This window comes from Stylophora pistillata, chromosome 13 (genome assembly GCF_964205215.1).
Source record: "Stylophora pistillata chromosome 13, jaStyPist1.2, whole genome shotgun sequence".
Classification (NCBI taxonomy): domain Eukaryota; kingdom Metazoa; phylum Cnidaria; class Anthozoa; order Scleractinia; family Pocilloporidae; genus Stylophora; species Stylophora pistillata.
In genome coordinates, this window is record NC_142531.1 from 2,035,709 (window position 1) to 2,050,360 (window position 14,652).

Genomic DNA, 14,652 nt, shown 5'->3' on the forward strand with positions numbered 1-14,652 from the left:
TTCACACCAATCGTGGGCGCGAGTACGCCATGAGCTCATTATTGTTGCTGGGAATGGCGTTGAACTTTGTGGATTTTTACCCTTGTTTTAGTTGAACTTCACACCATAATTTTACGTTTTTAAATTTTTAGTCAAAGTAACAATGGCTGAAGTCTTCCCTTTAGATATAAATGATCAGATAGACGAGGAAGATTTGAGCGAAGATGAATTTGAAGAGGTAGGCTCAATTTGAATGAGTTGAGCTATCGATAGTATTGCGTACAACGAATCATTTTTCCTTAAAGAGGAAGTGATAACTATGAGGATCGAATTTTGACTCTTTGAGGCTTTGTTTGTAGGGGCAAGTAGGCGATGAGCTGATGGAAAATGATGAAAGGTTAGAAATGCCGGGAAGCCGGTATCTGTTTTGAAATTTATACACGATCAGTGAAGCATTTCACTGTCAATGCGTGTGTCACTATCGCTTCGCTTGTGGAAGTTGTCTTAGATCAACCCTTTCTCTTTCGTATAGTATGCATGAAGTGGAAACCTTGGCTATTTCTGAAGAGACTGTTAATCCTAAAGATGAGAAAGTAGGCCCCGAAAGCTTTGAACTTCTCAAAGTTTTGGGAAAAGGAGGTTACGGTAAGGTACGTACGAACAACGCCATCTACATAAAATATAAGCTGATCGATGCTAATAGGTAACTGTGATATAGTGAAGAGTTTTGTAACTGTTGAATTGATCTTGAAAGGTTTGACTTAAGGTTAAATAGAAGAACCAATTGGCTCCGTTTTGTATTTCTGGTTAGGTTTTTCAAGTCAGAAAAGTAGATGGAAGGAACAAGGGGAAAATATTCGCGATGAAGGTGTTGAAAAAGGTTAGAGTTTATGTTGTGATGGTTGCACTAATTTTTGAGTTACATAACAATATAAGGTGTAGAATAAAGGTCAAACTACTAATTTAGATTTTAGCTTTGACCTGGTGTATATTGATCATTTTTTTTTACTATTTCGTCTGTCAAAGTTTTGTGGTTTAAGGGGATATGTTCTGTTAACCCACACTTGGGTATCCTGTACAGGAAATTAAGAAAAGGTGAATTTATAAAATGATATACATCCTTATCATTCCAGATCATTCATTCCCCACCCCCTGTTCCTCTAGTGATTGCCAAGGTTAAGCCCTGGCCTTGTAATATATATAATATTTATTTTCTTAAGAAAAGAACTAGAATTCTTGAAATTTTTGTTTAGGAGGTGGATGTAATTTATTTGCCATTCAGGGGCTGGTTTGATTAGCTGATCTGGTTGACATTACTGGAAAATTCCTCCCAAATTGGTCTCCTAGATTTTAATTGTTTTTGTGAGTGCTGCAGGATAATTTGTGCTGTGAAATATTGTGTATCGATATCTCTGTGTTTAGTTTGTACAAAAGGCGAGTGTAATTTGAACATTACTTTGAGCTTAAAAAAAAAACAAAACAAAACAAAAAATGTGATCTGATGAAAGATGCTGGTATTATGTTTTACCACTAGAGGTGAAAATGAAAGATTGGCTTTTAGTGAGCTTAAAGAACATATTTCCTTTTGCTTGTGCAATCTGCTGCTTGATTATGTAGTTGATCAAAAATGTAGTTCTGTTTGTTAGGAAAAGGAAACTGGTTATTGGTTATGGAGCTGGAAAATTCACTTGACTAGACTTAACAAATTATTGACTTTTAGTAGCATGTAGGAGTTGTTTATTAGGCAGAATTTGTAATGTTGATTATGAAAATATATTGCTTAGAATCAGCAAGGTGTCCTTTCATATACCATACTTATGGTCATAAAATGTGTATGCGCTGATTCATATTTCCCTTCTTTTTACATAATCAAACCAGATTTAGTTTGATTTTTCTTTGTCTTGTTTGATTCATCGTAATTGGAGATAAATAAAGAACAAACTTAGCCAGAAAAAATTGAAACAGAGGATAAATCAATATGTCATAGTACTGTGATAATGTCAGATTTTGCTAAAAAAGTGGATCTTGCTCTGAAGTGTTTGGCCTCAGACATAACAGGTCACAAATACTGCCAAATGTAAGTTGAACTTCATGAGTTATCATTACAATGAGGATACTTTTTTTTTTTGTCCACTAGGCTGCCATCATTAGAAGCCACAAAGATACTGCCCATACCAAAGCAGAAAGAAATATTTTAGAAGCTGTTAAGGTTTGTGTTAATTGTATATACCTTGGACAGGGCACAATTCTGTTTCTGTCAGTTAACTGGGAGTTTGTTTATTTGTTTGTTTATTTTTTAAATGATTTCCAAACCATGTCAGCTTGTGTATAAATGTGTTATATTTGTAAAACGGGGGAATGAAGTAGTATAGAGAAAACTCGCATAACGCACCCTATTTTACATTTCATCCTTATTTTACATGCATAAGGCCTCAATTTCAGAATACAAGGCATTATAGGAACCCTTTAGATTTCTTTTAGATCAGAGCTAAAGGAGGTTTTTAAATGGACATACATGTAGTTGTAAAAATTTTACATCTCTAACTTGGAAGCATGGTTTATTTTTGGTAATCAGGGGTCTTTTAAGAGGGTTGATGTTTGGTATATTTTTTGTTGTTTTTTTAATTACTCTCTTTGTCTTATTTATGAAATTGCAAGAGTTGGATAATAAAACAGTTTTTAAAATTTGAGATGTTTCTGGTTTCAGCATCCTTTCATTGTGGATTTGATATATGCTTTTCAGACCGGAGGAAAACTGTATCTTATTTTGGATTACCTCAGTGGTATGCCTATTTTATTTAATATATGAATGTAGGTGCTGTTTTTGGAAAGGTTTTCAGATGGTTTTTACTTGAAGAGAAGTGTTACATTTTATTTTGTGGACTCTTTTAAATGAATTCAACATTTTTATACGTGGGAATATGAAGGATTTATAACTGTTGCTGTTTGATAGGTGGCGAATTGTTTATGCACTTGGAAAGAGAAGGAATTTTCATGGAAGACACGGCATGGTAAGATCCAAAGAGTAGCTGATTCCTCTTTAACACTGGACTTTGTTGTCACTTTTAGCTTTTACACTAATGATATGTTTGCTCATCATCTTCACAGTTTTTACTTGGCTGAAATAGTGCTGGCCCTAGAACACCTTCATAAGCAAGGAATAATATACAGGTAGGCATTGTTTTCTCAATAAGAAGAGAGAAGGAAGAAAGGGTATCAGTAACTAACTGACAATGCTTATTTTTTATGGGTCTGTGATAAACAGTGCTACAAATTGTTTGCAGTGTACATTTGGCAGATGGAGCAGTTTTGCACAATATACAGTGTAAATTTTAATAATTCCTTCCAAGGATAAAAGCTGTCCTCATAAATTTAACTCTTATTTCCATCAAGTGAAAACAGTTTTCAGATAAAGTCTGGTTGCATTAAAGTGATTATAATTCTCATAATTTTTTGCAGAGATCTTAAGCCTGAAAACATATTGTTAGATACAAGAGGTGAGTTTAAGATTAAATTGATTGACTGAGTTAATTGAGGTTGTCTCTAAATAAAATTGTTTCCCTTAGAAATGTTTACTTCTCATAGCAGTACTTAGGCTTTCAGTCTTTTCCAAACTACAAAAAAACCTGAAAAAGTTTGCAGCCTCACTCCAAACATAAGGCTTTGTCACTCAATTGCAGATAGTACTCAACTGAATTTTTTGGAGGTGTGGCTTCAAAACCTGAGAAGCCCTTGATACCTAAGGGTGATAAGAATTGTATTTCTCCTAACAATATCACCCCCAAATCACACACACACGCATGTATAAAGGAAATGATCACCAGCTAAAGAAGCTCTTGATTGTTAAACAAATTCTCCTGATCAGCACCTTGGATAATGTATAGAGAACAGTATGGAGAATATGCATATTGATGTTAGGGTTTAAAGGGTGAAAGCCTTAATTTTCTTCAGGCTTGATTTTTTGCAGTTTCTTCGGTTGCAGTTCACCTGTAAGGTTTAATTTGTTATTTTCTTGGCGTTCAGTGTTGGAAAATGTGACCCATATGTGTACCAAAGCTGTCAATCGTCAGAAATCTAGTGAAATTCCCCTAAGTATTGTAGAGTGTTGGGGAATAATGACATTGGTTTGTGATAATTTGTTATCTTTAATAGGCCATGTGGTGTTGACTGATTTTGGTTTGTGCAAAGAGGCAATATTTGAAAACAGCTTAACTCACACTTTCTGTGGAACTATTGAATACATGTAGGTATACTTTAACCTTTGTGCATGTGTTGTTCAAACCCCTGGTGGGTAATATGTGATCATATGATGATGGTTGACCATTTTAATATAGTCTAATTACAGATGCATTTCTACATTTTGTCGGTACAATGAAAGAATAAAATTGTATATAAAATCACGAGAAAAGGAAATCATTGTAGTTGGTACTATATGAATTCAATATTTCTTATAGGGTGGTAACTTGTTGACTTAGAGTAGCATGTGCTTAATAATTTTCAGACCAAAATTTTCTTTGATTTAGGACTGTATTCTGACATACGGAAATTTAATTGGATTAAATCTCTCTGCTTGATACCACTTAAGTAAGGGTTGTTTCCAACCCTTAAAATTCCCATGTTCCTTTCTTTCAACTTCTCAACACTTGGAGGTGAATGGCAAACACTAGCCAGTCAGCATCTGTGAAAAGCTCCATTATTTACCATAATTGCAGGGCACCTGAGATACTTACACGCAGTGGCCATGGCAAAGCAGTGGATTGGTGGAGTCTTGGTGCTCTCATGTATGATATGCTGACAGGAAGTGTATGTAATTTGTTTTATAAATGGTTCATTTTTGTGTAACGAGCAGTCATCTTTGAGAAAATTTTTCTTTTAAATGCAACTTTATCAGCATGTTTCTAATGGCTTCTAAAACAATGTTTTTATTTTATTTCTTTAGCCTCCCTTTTGCGGAGAGAATAGAAAGAAAACAATTGACAAAGTAAGTCTTTCAACTGTGCATGCAAGAGTGTGTCACTCTTGGGGTTTAAAGAATCCCCTCCTGAAATCTGGAGCAAGGATGTTAGTAGAAGTGTTATAATGCAGTGCATTACTCTTCATTTTTATACCACTTGTTACAGCTGCCTCAATCAAGTTTGGCAGACCCCCACTTTAAATTAACCTGAAGTTTTTGCAGTTATGCTTTAGATACAATGGCAGGATTAATCTGAGATACACTGTAAAGACTTAAAAGATATTTAGACTGTGAACAATTTAAGATTTAACATTTTTGCTCTTTTGTTTAGATCTTAAAAGGGAAGCTGGTTCTTCCTCCTTTTCTCAGTTCAGAAGCCAAAGATTTTGTAAGAAAAGTGAGTATTTTACTTTGATACATATTTGATATTTATTTTATTTTTTGGATGTGGTTCAGTGAGAACTCAGTCATGTTACTGATGAGTTGTATTTTGTTTTCAGTTGTTAAAACGTCATCATCAAGCTCGCCTGGGTGGTGGTAAAGATGATGCATCACCAATTAAGGTAATCTTCAGCTGCCTTGTAGACCTGCTCAACATTTGAGACACAGCAAGTTATACTAAGTGGTAGATGCAGCCATTAAGCTTATGAGAATGACAAAGGCTTGAGCTATTCAACAAAAATATAGAACACCTCTTTCTTTTTTTTTTTCCCAAAGAAATAGGAACCATAACAATGATAGCACAAGTGTATGAACATGGCAAAGATACTGCACATCTTACTTCCTGAATAGTGCCTTGTGGCTATAGCACCACGATTACTACTATGTATTATTTTCTCAATTATTTCTTGTAACATTCAGTTTCTTTTTTCCTCAGACCCACTGTTTCTTCCGTACCATCAATTGGGATGATCTCTACTCCAGAAAAGTAGAGCCCCCATTTAAACCAAATATAGTAAGTATTTTATCTCTTGTTGTTGCAAACAATAATGGAAGCTATATAGTGAATGAACACTAGGGATTATTATGTTCAATACTCACCCTATACAATACTAAGTTATTTTCATGTTTTAAAGCTTGAAAAGGTCAGTATGTTTACTTTTGAGTGAAATTTGCTGGCTCTTTTTGATCTTCAGCAGAGAGAGAATAAAAGTTGAAAATTTACTTTCTCAGAAGTGCATGCTATCCTTTATTTAACATTTAACCCTTTGACACCCACGAGTAACTAACATCTAATTTCTCCAAACAGTATCACCCCTGAATTGCTCATTAAGGTAATGAGAATAAAAGAAATGATCACCAACTAAAAAAAAGCTCTTTTTTAAATTCCAGACAGGTGAAGATGATGTCAGTCAGTTTGATAGTAAATTCACAAGGCAAACACCTGTTGATTCACCAGTAGATTCAATGTTGAGTGAGAGTGCAGATAGAATATTTCAGGTATGAAGGTGCTAAATTTCAACTGCTATTGTCTAAATTGTGTAATATGATAATTTTTTAATCAGTCATGCATGCATGTCAGGTTGATGGAGGGGAATGTGTTATGAAACAATTTTTTTACCTCGAAATTACCTATTTAGACAGCAGCCTCATAAACGGCAACAACTAAACAAAAACTCCTGCTCAATGTTGACAAACAAACTTGTTGGAAATTATATTTACATGATTTCAAAGTGCTAATTACTAAATTAAATGCCCCATACACACCAGCAAAACAACCTTAGCTAAACAAGGTTAGCTAAACTAGGTTAACTGACTGGAAATCAGCAACAGAAAGGCATAAAAACTGAACTTTTTGTTGCATTCAAGTAATCACTACTCTGTATTTTCATAGTGTTTAATTTTAAGACAACAAACATCGGTTTCTGCAATCTCTTTGAAAACAACAGTTTTGAACCATGTTGAATAAAACAGCATTCTCACACACCCCTGGGAGCCATGTCAAGCCAACCACCGCAAGCCTGACCTTTATTCACACAATAACAGCTATCAAATTTTACAAGTATACATGGAGTTTCAAAACATGAACTAGTTAAGAATCGAGACAAAATCTAAAATCGTTTAGAAGTGTAATGAACAACTGAAAAAACTCTTGGGTGGGTGGGTGGGAAGGTCAAGCAATGGCGGTCAACAAAAAACAACTGACCGCCTTACACATCACATGACCTTAACCCATCCCCAGGCCCCAGCGGTGTGTGAGAAAAACATTTTCGACTTATTTCGTTCCACTCAGCCAGTGGAAAATCACCCTTCTTGCACAGCCCTGGGAGCCATGTCAAGCCAACCACCGCAACGGCACAAAGCATAGAGTGAAAAACTAAGAGAAATACTATTTCCAAAAACAAAATCCACAAGGCTTACAGAATGGAACATAATGTGCAAGTAGCAAGCCTTGCCAAAGTCAAACAGTCTCATAAGAGCACTAGATAATGCAAAAATCAGTTCATAAGGACAAAAAAGGTTCTGAACAGCTTGGGATCGCGCCTATAATTCATGAGGTTTGGTCTTGAATTGTCCTGGTAACCAGAAGCAGGGACTCTAAAGATTCCTCAATATAGTTATTCCATGCCTTGTCGCTACGCCAACCGCCCTGCCTCTGGAACAGATGCTCAGGGACCCCAAAAGCTGCTGCGGTTGTAGCGCTTCCAGCTCGCAGACTATGAATTCCATACAAGGCAGGATCTAGCCCCTCCTTCCGCAGCTCGGCCTTAATCAACTCAGCTGCCCGGCTATATGACATAGGATCTATCCTAAGCTTCATTCCCTTCTTTGTGGACAACACCCGCCTGAATAGCTGCGACTTCCTGTCATGATTGCCTACCCTCAGAAACTTCTCAACCACTGCAACCGGGCAAGGTGATGAATCGCTGCGAGCTATGAAAACCCACGAGCCTTGGCGAAACTGATCATTCTTCCTCTGTGTGAGAAATATGGCAAGATGAGAATCCTCAAACTGAAGATTGTCCACAGTCAATCGACTCAGATCGTCCCAGCGAAGGAAGCCGAAGAAACCCAAAGCGAACAAAGCAGCTACCTGGATATCAGACAAAGGGCCTTGCTCGAGGCGATGGATAGCACTCTTAACATGGCTGGCTTCCAGAGGCCTCCTGCGATTTGGGGGCTTAGCAAGGATCCTTCTTCTGGCCTCCACCACCTGCTGTATGAGAGGCTGGTCACTCAGTTGCTGATAGCCGCTCTTCTTATGGACCCAGCTAGCTCCATAGATAGCAGAGTTAATACAGGAGACTGAACGGTCCTGCTGGATAAGATGTACCAAATACAAGGAAAACACTGTGGGATCCGCTGGTAGGGGAGTGGCCTCACATTGGACAGCCCATGTTCGCCAGGCTTCATAAGCACGGACATAAGTGCTGACTGTCTTCGGTGCTCTGTCCTGGATCAGGATTGCTGGTAGAGACTTCGCAAGATACTTCAGTCTAGGATGAGTCATAGTCTCCCCACGTAACCAGCCAGGTAAGTTAACACCCTCCGGGACAGGGCTGGAAACTGAAAGAGAATGTAACGAGTAAAACACTGCGTACATCATCACCTCCATAACACTCATTAAAACATGCCCAAACAGCAAGACTTATAAGGCTTTACAAACTAGCCAACACATGCACACTGGCAACCAGTACTAGAATGATGTTCCCCTTTGGCCAACACGGCTAGGGGCTACTTTGCCAAAACAGCAAACAGAGCGCACGAAAAAACTTTACAGACATCCACATTAACATACAGCCAGCATACACCGCTAACCAGTGTTAGCGATACCCCTTAGGCCAACACGGCTGGGGGCGGCTCTGCCATAACAGCAACAAACTGCTAGTCACAGTAGTGTTCACATTTAGCGGCTGTCAATCCAGAGCATAATCACAAACGTGCTGTCTTGTCAAAACAACAACTGACCAGTCATGAGCCACATCATCTATCCAACTCCCACACGACAATGTTGGCTGGCTCAAGATCGCGAGAGCTGAAAACGAGGTCCAAAACAGACTTCATCATAGTAGTTTCACCGAGAGGAATGTTCAGCATATGCCGTCAAAACAAAGTTTGAGCGCCAGAATGGAGAAGGAAGGAACGCCCGTTGTGAAAATGTCACTAGCTGCTGATCCTGATAGGAAGATCCCTTCGTATGGTTGAATCTGCATGGACTGGCTAATGAAGGACTTCCAGCTCCCGCTCTTCTCCACCAGAAGTGGCTACCAACTTGCTGAACGCCACTCAGGAACTATCAAGGTGCCATTCTCCCTTCCTGCTGACATGTGCCTCAACACACATGGAACCAGGTATGGAGGAGGAAAAAGCCAATTAACTTCATGAGACCAAGAAACTGTAAATGCATCCACTGCCACACAACCTGGGTTATGATACCTGCTGCAGTACCTCTCCAACTGCTTCGTCTTCAGTCTAGCAAACCTATCAATGGTGTGGGGACCCCACAAGGTGTCAATGTAATCAAAGCAAGCTGGGTCTAACATATAGTCATTAGAATCCTCCAACCTCGACAGCTCGTCTGCTCTCGTGTTCTCATCTCTGCTAACCCACTCAACTGTTAAGCGCATGCCAAGTTCCCGGCACAACCTGTAAACTGCTACAGCCTCCATGTGCAGCTCCTTGATGCGGCTTCCCACTGACAAAACAATTTCTGCATTCCTTTTGTCGGTGCGATGGAGCACATCTTTACCCCTGACTTCATCTGCAAAAGATACCAGCACACGCCTGATGGCAGTCACCTCTCTAAACGTAGAACTCTTTTCACTTTCCTCACGGGACCAGCTGCACCTGGCTACCTTATCACTCAACTGCACTGCAAAACCACCCCAACCTTGCCCACTTGCATCTGAGTAAGTAATAACTTCTACCTTCGGACTAGGGGACCATATAGGATAACCACCAGTGTCAAAATTAACTTTTCAAAACTGGACTTCAGCTTGACTCTCCGGAGATATCAAGAAAGGTATGTCCCAGTGAACTGTTTGACATATGTCCCTGTAGAGTGCCCTAGTCCAGAGTCGTGCTACAGGGCCCAAGGCAAGACCCATGGAAACCAGTGATGCGTGACAAGTGTCGTGCTGAAACCACAAATTTCTTAGCTATAGTATCATTCATCAATTGTTTCAAAGCATCAACCCTCCTTGGTGGAACCTGGAAAGTTCCAGATCGCAGATCCATTATAAAGCCCAGAAGTTCACCACATTGTACTGGCTCCCACTGACTCTTCTCTTCGTTGGTGATGAAGCCACTCAACAAAACATCCCTCCTAACCTCTGCTGACAACCTGACTGCCTCACCTCGGTCCTGGTCTGCACCTGCTCCATCGTCCAGATATGTAAACAATCTGAAGCCTTTACCCCTCCAGTGTTTCACGAGTGCTCTCTGGATCTTGGTGAAGAGGTAAGGACCAGTTGCTAAGCCAAATGGAAGGACCGTGAATTTAAAAAACCTTAGCTGCCCCTTGTAGAATAAGGAAAATCCGAGGTATTTGCAATGCTGAGGAAATATTTCGATGTGATGATAACCGCTTTTATAATCAAATTTAAAAAACCAATCGCCTTCATGAAATAAGTCTGCTGCTGTGCGAATGTCATCGTACTTAAATTTGCATGACCTCAGGAACTGGTTGACATAACGCAAGTCCACGATTAGGCGGCATTTTCGTGCAGAGTTCCTCACAACGCCCAGTGGGTTGCATACCACCAAGTCCTCACTTTTCACCTCAACTACAGCACCAGACAACAGTAACTTTGAAATCTCAGTGCAAACAAAAACATTATCCTCGACAGCACTGGGATGGTTCCTGAAAAATGCCTCCTGAGGAAGGGAAATAAATGGTAAGCTATAGCCTTCTTGAAGGACACGCAGCACCCACCTGCTAGCCCCAATGTTCTGCCAAAACGAAATATTCTCCCTCAATCTGCCTTTCACAACTGTGGGACAAGCAAAATCAACATTCTCGAACTCAAGATATCCTCTATATACACTCTCTTCTTGGGGGAAGTTCAGGGCATCACTGTTGACTTCCAGATGATTGCCCATTGTTCTGGCCCCATCCTGGACTTCCACTTGCGACTGATGCACGGCAATCCCGGGCGTAATGGCCGTTTCGACCGCAGCGAAAACACAACTGCTTGGGGTCACGTGCCACGTTGGACGACATTCCCACCGTTCGGAAGTTATGGGTTTTTTCAACCGCACGTTTCGACCCATCAACTCCTCGTGGTAGGGGCGACTTCTTCGGTTTCCACTTCGCTGCAGCTGCCTTTCGTTTCTCCTCCCTGAGTTGCTTGCTTTCTTTGATGGCCTTTTTTATCCGTTTTTCGTCGCCAGAATCACTAGCAAGCGGCTCGGCTGCATAACATTCCACCGTGTCCCACCCATATTTATCGGCAAGACAAATGTGCTTATTCCGTTCTAAAAGAAGTTGCTCACCTTCTTCGAGGAGCTCGGACCTAGACTCATCATCACTCGTATTCTTAGCCCTGTCAATTTTATCCAAGACGTCGCGATATAAGTTTGTACTGCTTTCTGTTTCCCTCGAAGTGAAACTCCGCTCCGGATCGCTCAGTTTGCCATGTTTTCGAAGCTTCGCATCATCAATCTCGTTCTTCAGCTTCTTTAACTCTTTCGAATACAGTTTCTGCTGCTGCAACAGCTCCTTTGCCCAACTTGGCGGTTCCTCGGTTCGGTTTGGAGGGTCCTCGCGCTCCGGGCTTTCGTGCCTTGATCCTTGACTTGATCGACTATTACCTCGCTGACTAGGGCTTTTGTTGTATGGCTCAAGTCGCCTAACCGCCCGAGAACTCCTCTTCGAACGTCTAGTTTCCTTCAGCATGCTTTACTAATGATTCGTGACTAACTATTCGTAACAAATGTAAATAATACACGCACTTTCACAGAAAAAGGTCAAGCAATGGCGGTCAACAAAAAAACAACTGACCGCCTTACACATCACATGACCTTAACCCATCCCCAGGCCCCAGCGGTGTGTGAGAAAAACATTTTCCACTTATTTCGTTCCACTCAGCCAGTGGAAAATCACCCTTAAGGTGGCGGAAGACAGTTTTTGATACCTTTGATTCTTTTACCATTTTCTCTAAAGCCCTTGATCTCTCATTTGCCAAAACTTGCAGTAAGCAAATTAACAACACAAACTTCATTGTTTTGATAGTTAAGCTGACGTATGTGCTGTTGCCATGGCAACATGAATAGATATGAATAGGTGATTAAAATTGGTTTTGTTACTTTGTAGAAAATCTAGTCATTAGATTTTCTTTAAAATTTGCATGCAACGAGCTTGTAATGATACTCACAAGTTAACACCATTTTGCTAACAATTTAACAGAGAGATCTCTGATTATCCCTTGTTGAAAGTTCACATGATTTTCTAGAATTTCCTTTGTTTAAAATCATTTTTTTCGACACTCCAGTTACTTATTTCCTAAAGTATTTTTGTACCAAATTCTGTGAAATTCTAATGAGCGGTTCTCAAGAAATAGGCATATTTCCAAGAAATCAATTTTCCATTCAATCGCAGTTTTTTTTACTTACTACACATGTGCTGCATTTAACTGGTTTCTTTCGGTAACAATGAAAAAGCTGAGAATTGCTAGGTTCTTTGCACCGTTAACTTTCCTAACATGTCTTTGTAATAAAAGATTAAAGCCCTCAATACACTGCGCCAACTATAGAGAAAAATAGCACAGATAGTGTGGATATGTGTTCAGTAAATAAAATGACCGCTCTGTTGGTGGCATGTTTGTTTTTTGCAATCCTTGTGTGTGCGCTGAATTGCATCAGCAAAAGCGCGTGTGAAAACTGTGTTCAGCCACCTTAACACACGTCCTGTCTTTGGTGTGAATGGGGTTTAAGTTTGTCACTCTAACTTCCTGGTGAAATATGGTTTTCGTTTGCCAAAACTGTGAGGTTTCTCCTATTTCTGTTACATTTTGTGATTTGTGGTGATGGTTAACACACTGGACCTCCAACTGAGAGTATTTGGTTTGAGCTATGGCTGGGTCATTTTGTCATGTTCTTGGGGCAGGAACCTTAACTCTCACATTGCCTTATTCCTCTCAGGAGTATGAATGAGAACTGGACTGTCAGGGAAAACAAGCAAAATGGCAGAGCACCCTATCCAGAAAGTTTAGACATACCCCTTATTACTGAGTGTTAGTGAAACAGGGATTTGATGGACCATTCAGCTTTTAGATTTAATGACATAAATTGATAATAATCATTTGTTTGTTAGGGTTTCACTTATGTGGCTCCTTCAGTTATGGATTCATTGCATAGAGAAATACCAATGTCACCATGGAGATATACAAGGTATTGAAAATGGAGCAGTACCTGGTAACTGTAGTTTGATGTACCATAAAAGCAGTGTTTGAAGTAGCTTGAGTCTTTCCTAAATAATTTAGAGAACAGCCTCCTGACCCTCTATCTTTTTTCTTATTAAGTTAATCTGTTCTCTATTTGGCCTGCAGATCCCCAAGAAGAAGTAACCAACCAATGAGGTGAGCATTAATTTTGTGTTGTTTCCTTGGTGTTATTGAGTTATTTTTTAAGAACATAAAGGATTTACTTCATCAATATTTTGCAGGACTAGCCAATTAGAAGTGGAAATTATCTGACAATGTATTTTTAAGCCCTTTCAATTCTTATAATTTTTTCTGTTGTTATCATTATTAACTATCAATTCTGAGATCATACTTTTAATATTTTTTTGATCACAAACTTTTGGTGCAAGAAGGTAGCATCCACTAAAGTGAGACTTCATGGGTTTTCTTGTGTAGATATCTTATGAATATTATCCCTTTATTACCTTTGAAATCTGTGTGGTACAAATTAAACTTGTGTTTATCACCCACGGTGACTGTGGGTAGAACTTAAGTCAATGGATCTGTATGAGTTAGTGTACTTAAATCAGACTTGATCATAACCTTCCATAGTTTTTAGACAGTTCACTGGAAGATTAATGAAATAACCAATATAATTATATCAATGTCAGACAACAGTTTTCAGCCAGCTATAATTAACAGTTATTCACTGATGTGGAGGTGAATAGTAGTGGAAAGTGGCAAGGTAAATATCCACCACTTTCACCGACTTGGAAATTTGTCTTGATGCTTGACTTTTTCATATCAGCTACTTTGAGGTGAATACTACTTGCTATTCACTTCCAAACTAACCAATCAGCTCATGCAAAAAGCACTATTCACCAGTGTGGTATATACTAATAAACATTTTTTTCCAGAGAATAGCCAGTAATGTCTAGGTTAGTCAGTAAGAACATAGAATTGAGAGTGAGATTTTTCCAAAGAAACCTACTTATAGGTTGCAACAGCAGATGCCTTGTGTTTAGAGCTCTAGAGCATGATGTAGGTTACTTTTGTTTTTTTGGTTTTTTATTTATTTTTGATAAAGTAGTTGAAATCTAATGAGTGTCTCATTGCTTGATTTTCTGCATTGAAAGCAAGACTCATTTTGTTTTGGGTGGACTAATAAGCATCTAAATGGTAGCCTATAGAACCTTTTATTTAGTCACCAATCTTATCAAAGTTTTGTAACATAACCCCTGTCAGTTCTTCTTCATTACTGAAGTATTTTAAAGGCTAATTATAGTAGGTGTTTCTTGGCAAATCCTTGGTTGTGATTGCAATAAGAAATAACTGCAAAGTAAACTCCAAACTAATGGAAATTCTCTAACTTTCACT

The 14,652-nt window shown here is 39.1% G+C and overlaps 2 protein-coding genes across 4 annotated transcripts in view; one reads left to right on the forward strand and one right to left on the reverse strand.

Moving 5' to 3' along the window:
* Nucleotides 1–14,652, forward strand: part of LOC111345005 (ribosomal protein S6 kinase beta-1) — a 20,668-nt gene continuing 6,016 nt past the window's right edge. Inside the window, exons 1-19 of one of the 3 annotated variants that reach the window (XM_088743688.1) lie at nt 1–217; nt 339–376; nt 512–629; nt 791–859; nt 2,117–2,188; nt 2,687–2,762; nt 2,933–2,990; nt 3,088–3,150; nt 3,439–3,476; nt 4,132–4,222; nt 4,692–4,782; nt 4,919–4,960; nt 5,265–5,330; nt 5,434–5,496; nt 5,811–5,888; nt 6,266–6,373; nt 13,188–13,264; nt 13,423–13,452; nt 14,273–14,316. In XM_088743688.1, the coding sequence (XP_088599814.1) occupies nt 143–217; nt 339–376; nt 512–629; nt 791–859; nt 2,117–2,188; nt 2,687–2,762; nt 2,933–2,990; nt 3,088–3,150; nt 3,439–3,476; nt 4,132–4,222; nt 4,692–4,782; nt 4,919–4,960; nt 5,265–5,330; nt 5,434–5,496; nt 5,811–5,888; nt 6,266–6,373; nt 13,188–13,264; nt 13,423–13,452; nt 14,273–14,300 (1,281 nt within the window). In that variant the 5' untranslated portion in view covers nt 1–142 and the 3' untranslated portion in view covers nt 14,301–14,316. The remainder of the gene's footprint in view (nt 218–338; nt 377–511; nt 630–790; nt 860–2,116; nt 2,189–2,686; nt 2,763–2,932; nt 2,991–3,087; nt 3,151–3,438; nt 3,477–4,131; nt 4,223–4,691; nt 4,783–4,918; nt 4,961–5,264; nt 5,331–5,433; nt 5,497–5,810; nt 5,889–6,265; nt 6,374–13,187; nt 13,265–13,422; nt 13,453–14,272; nt 14,317–14,652) is intronic. The other 2 variants (XM_022952264.2, XM_022952279.2) reach the window with 2 other exon arrangements.
* Nucleotides 10,938–11,771, reverse strand: LOC148717243 (uncharacterized). The gene has a single exon (XM_088743693.1). It carries the CDS (start codon nt 11,769–11,771, stop codon nt 10,947–10,949), a length of 825 nt encoding a protein of 274 aa, XP_088599819.1. The 3' UTR covers nt 10,938–10,946.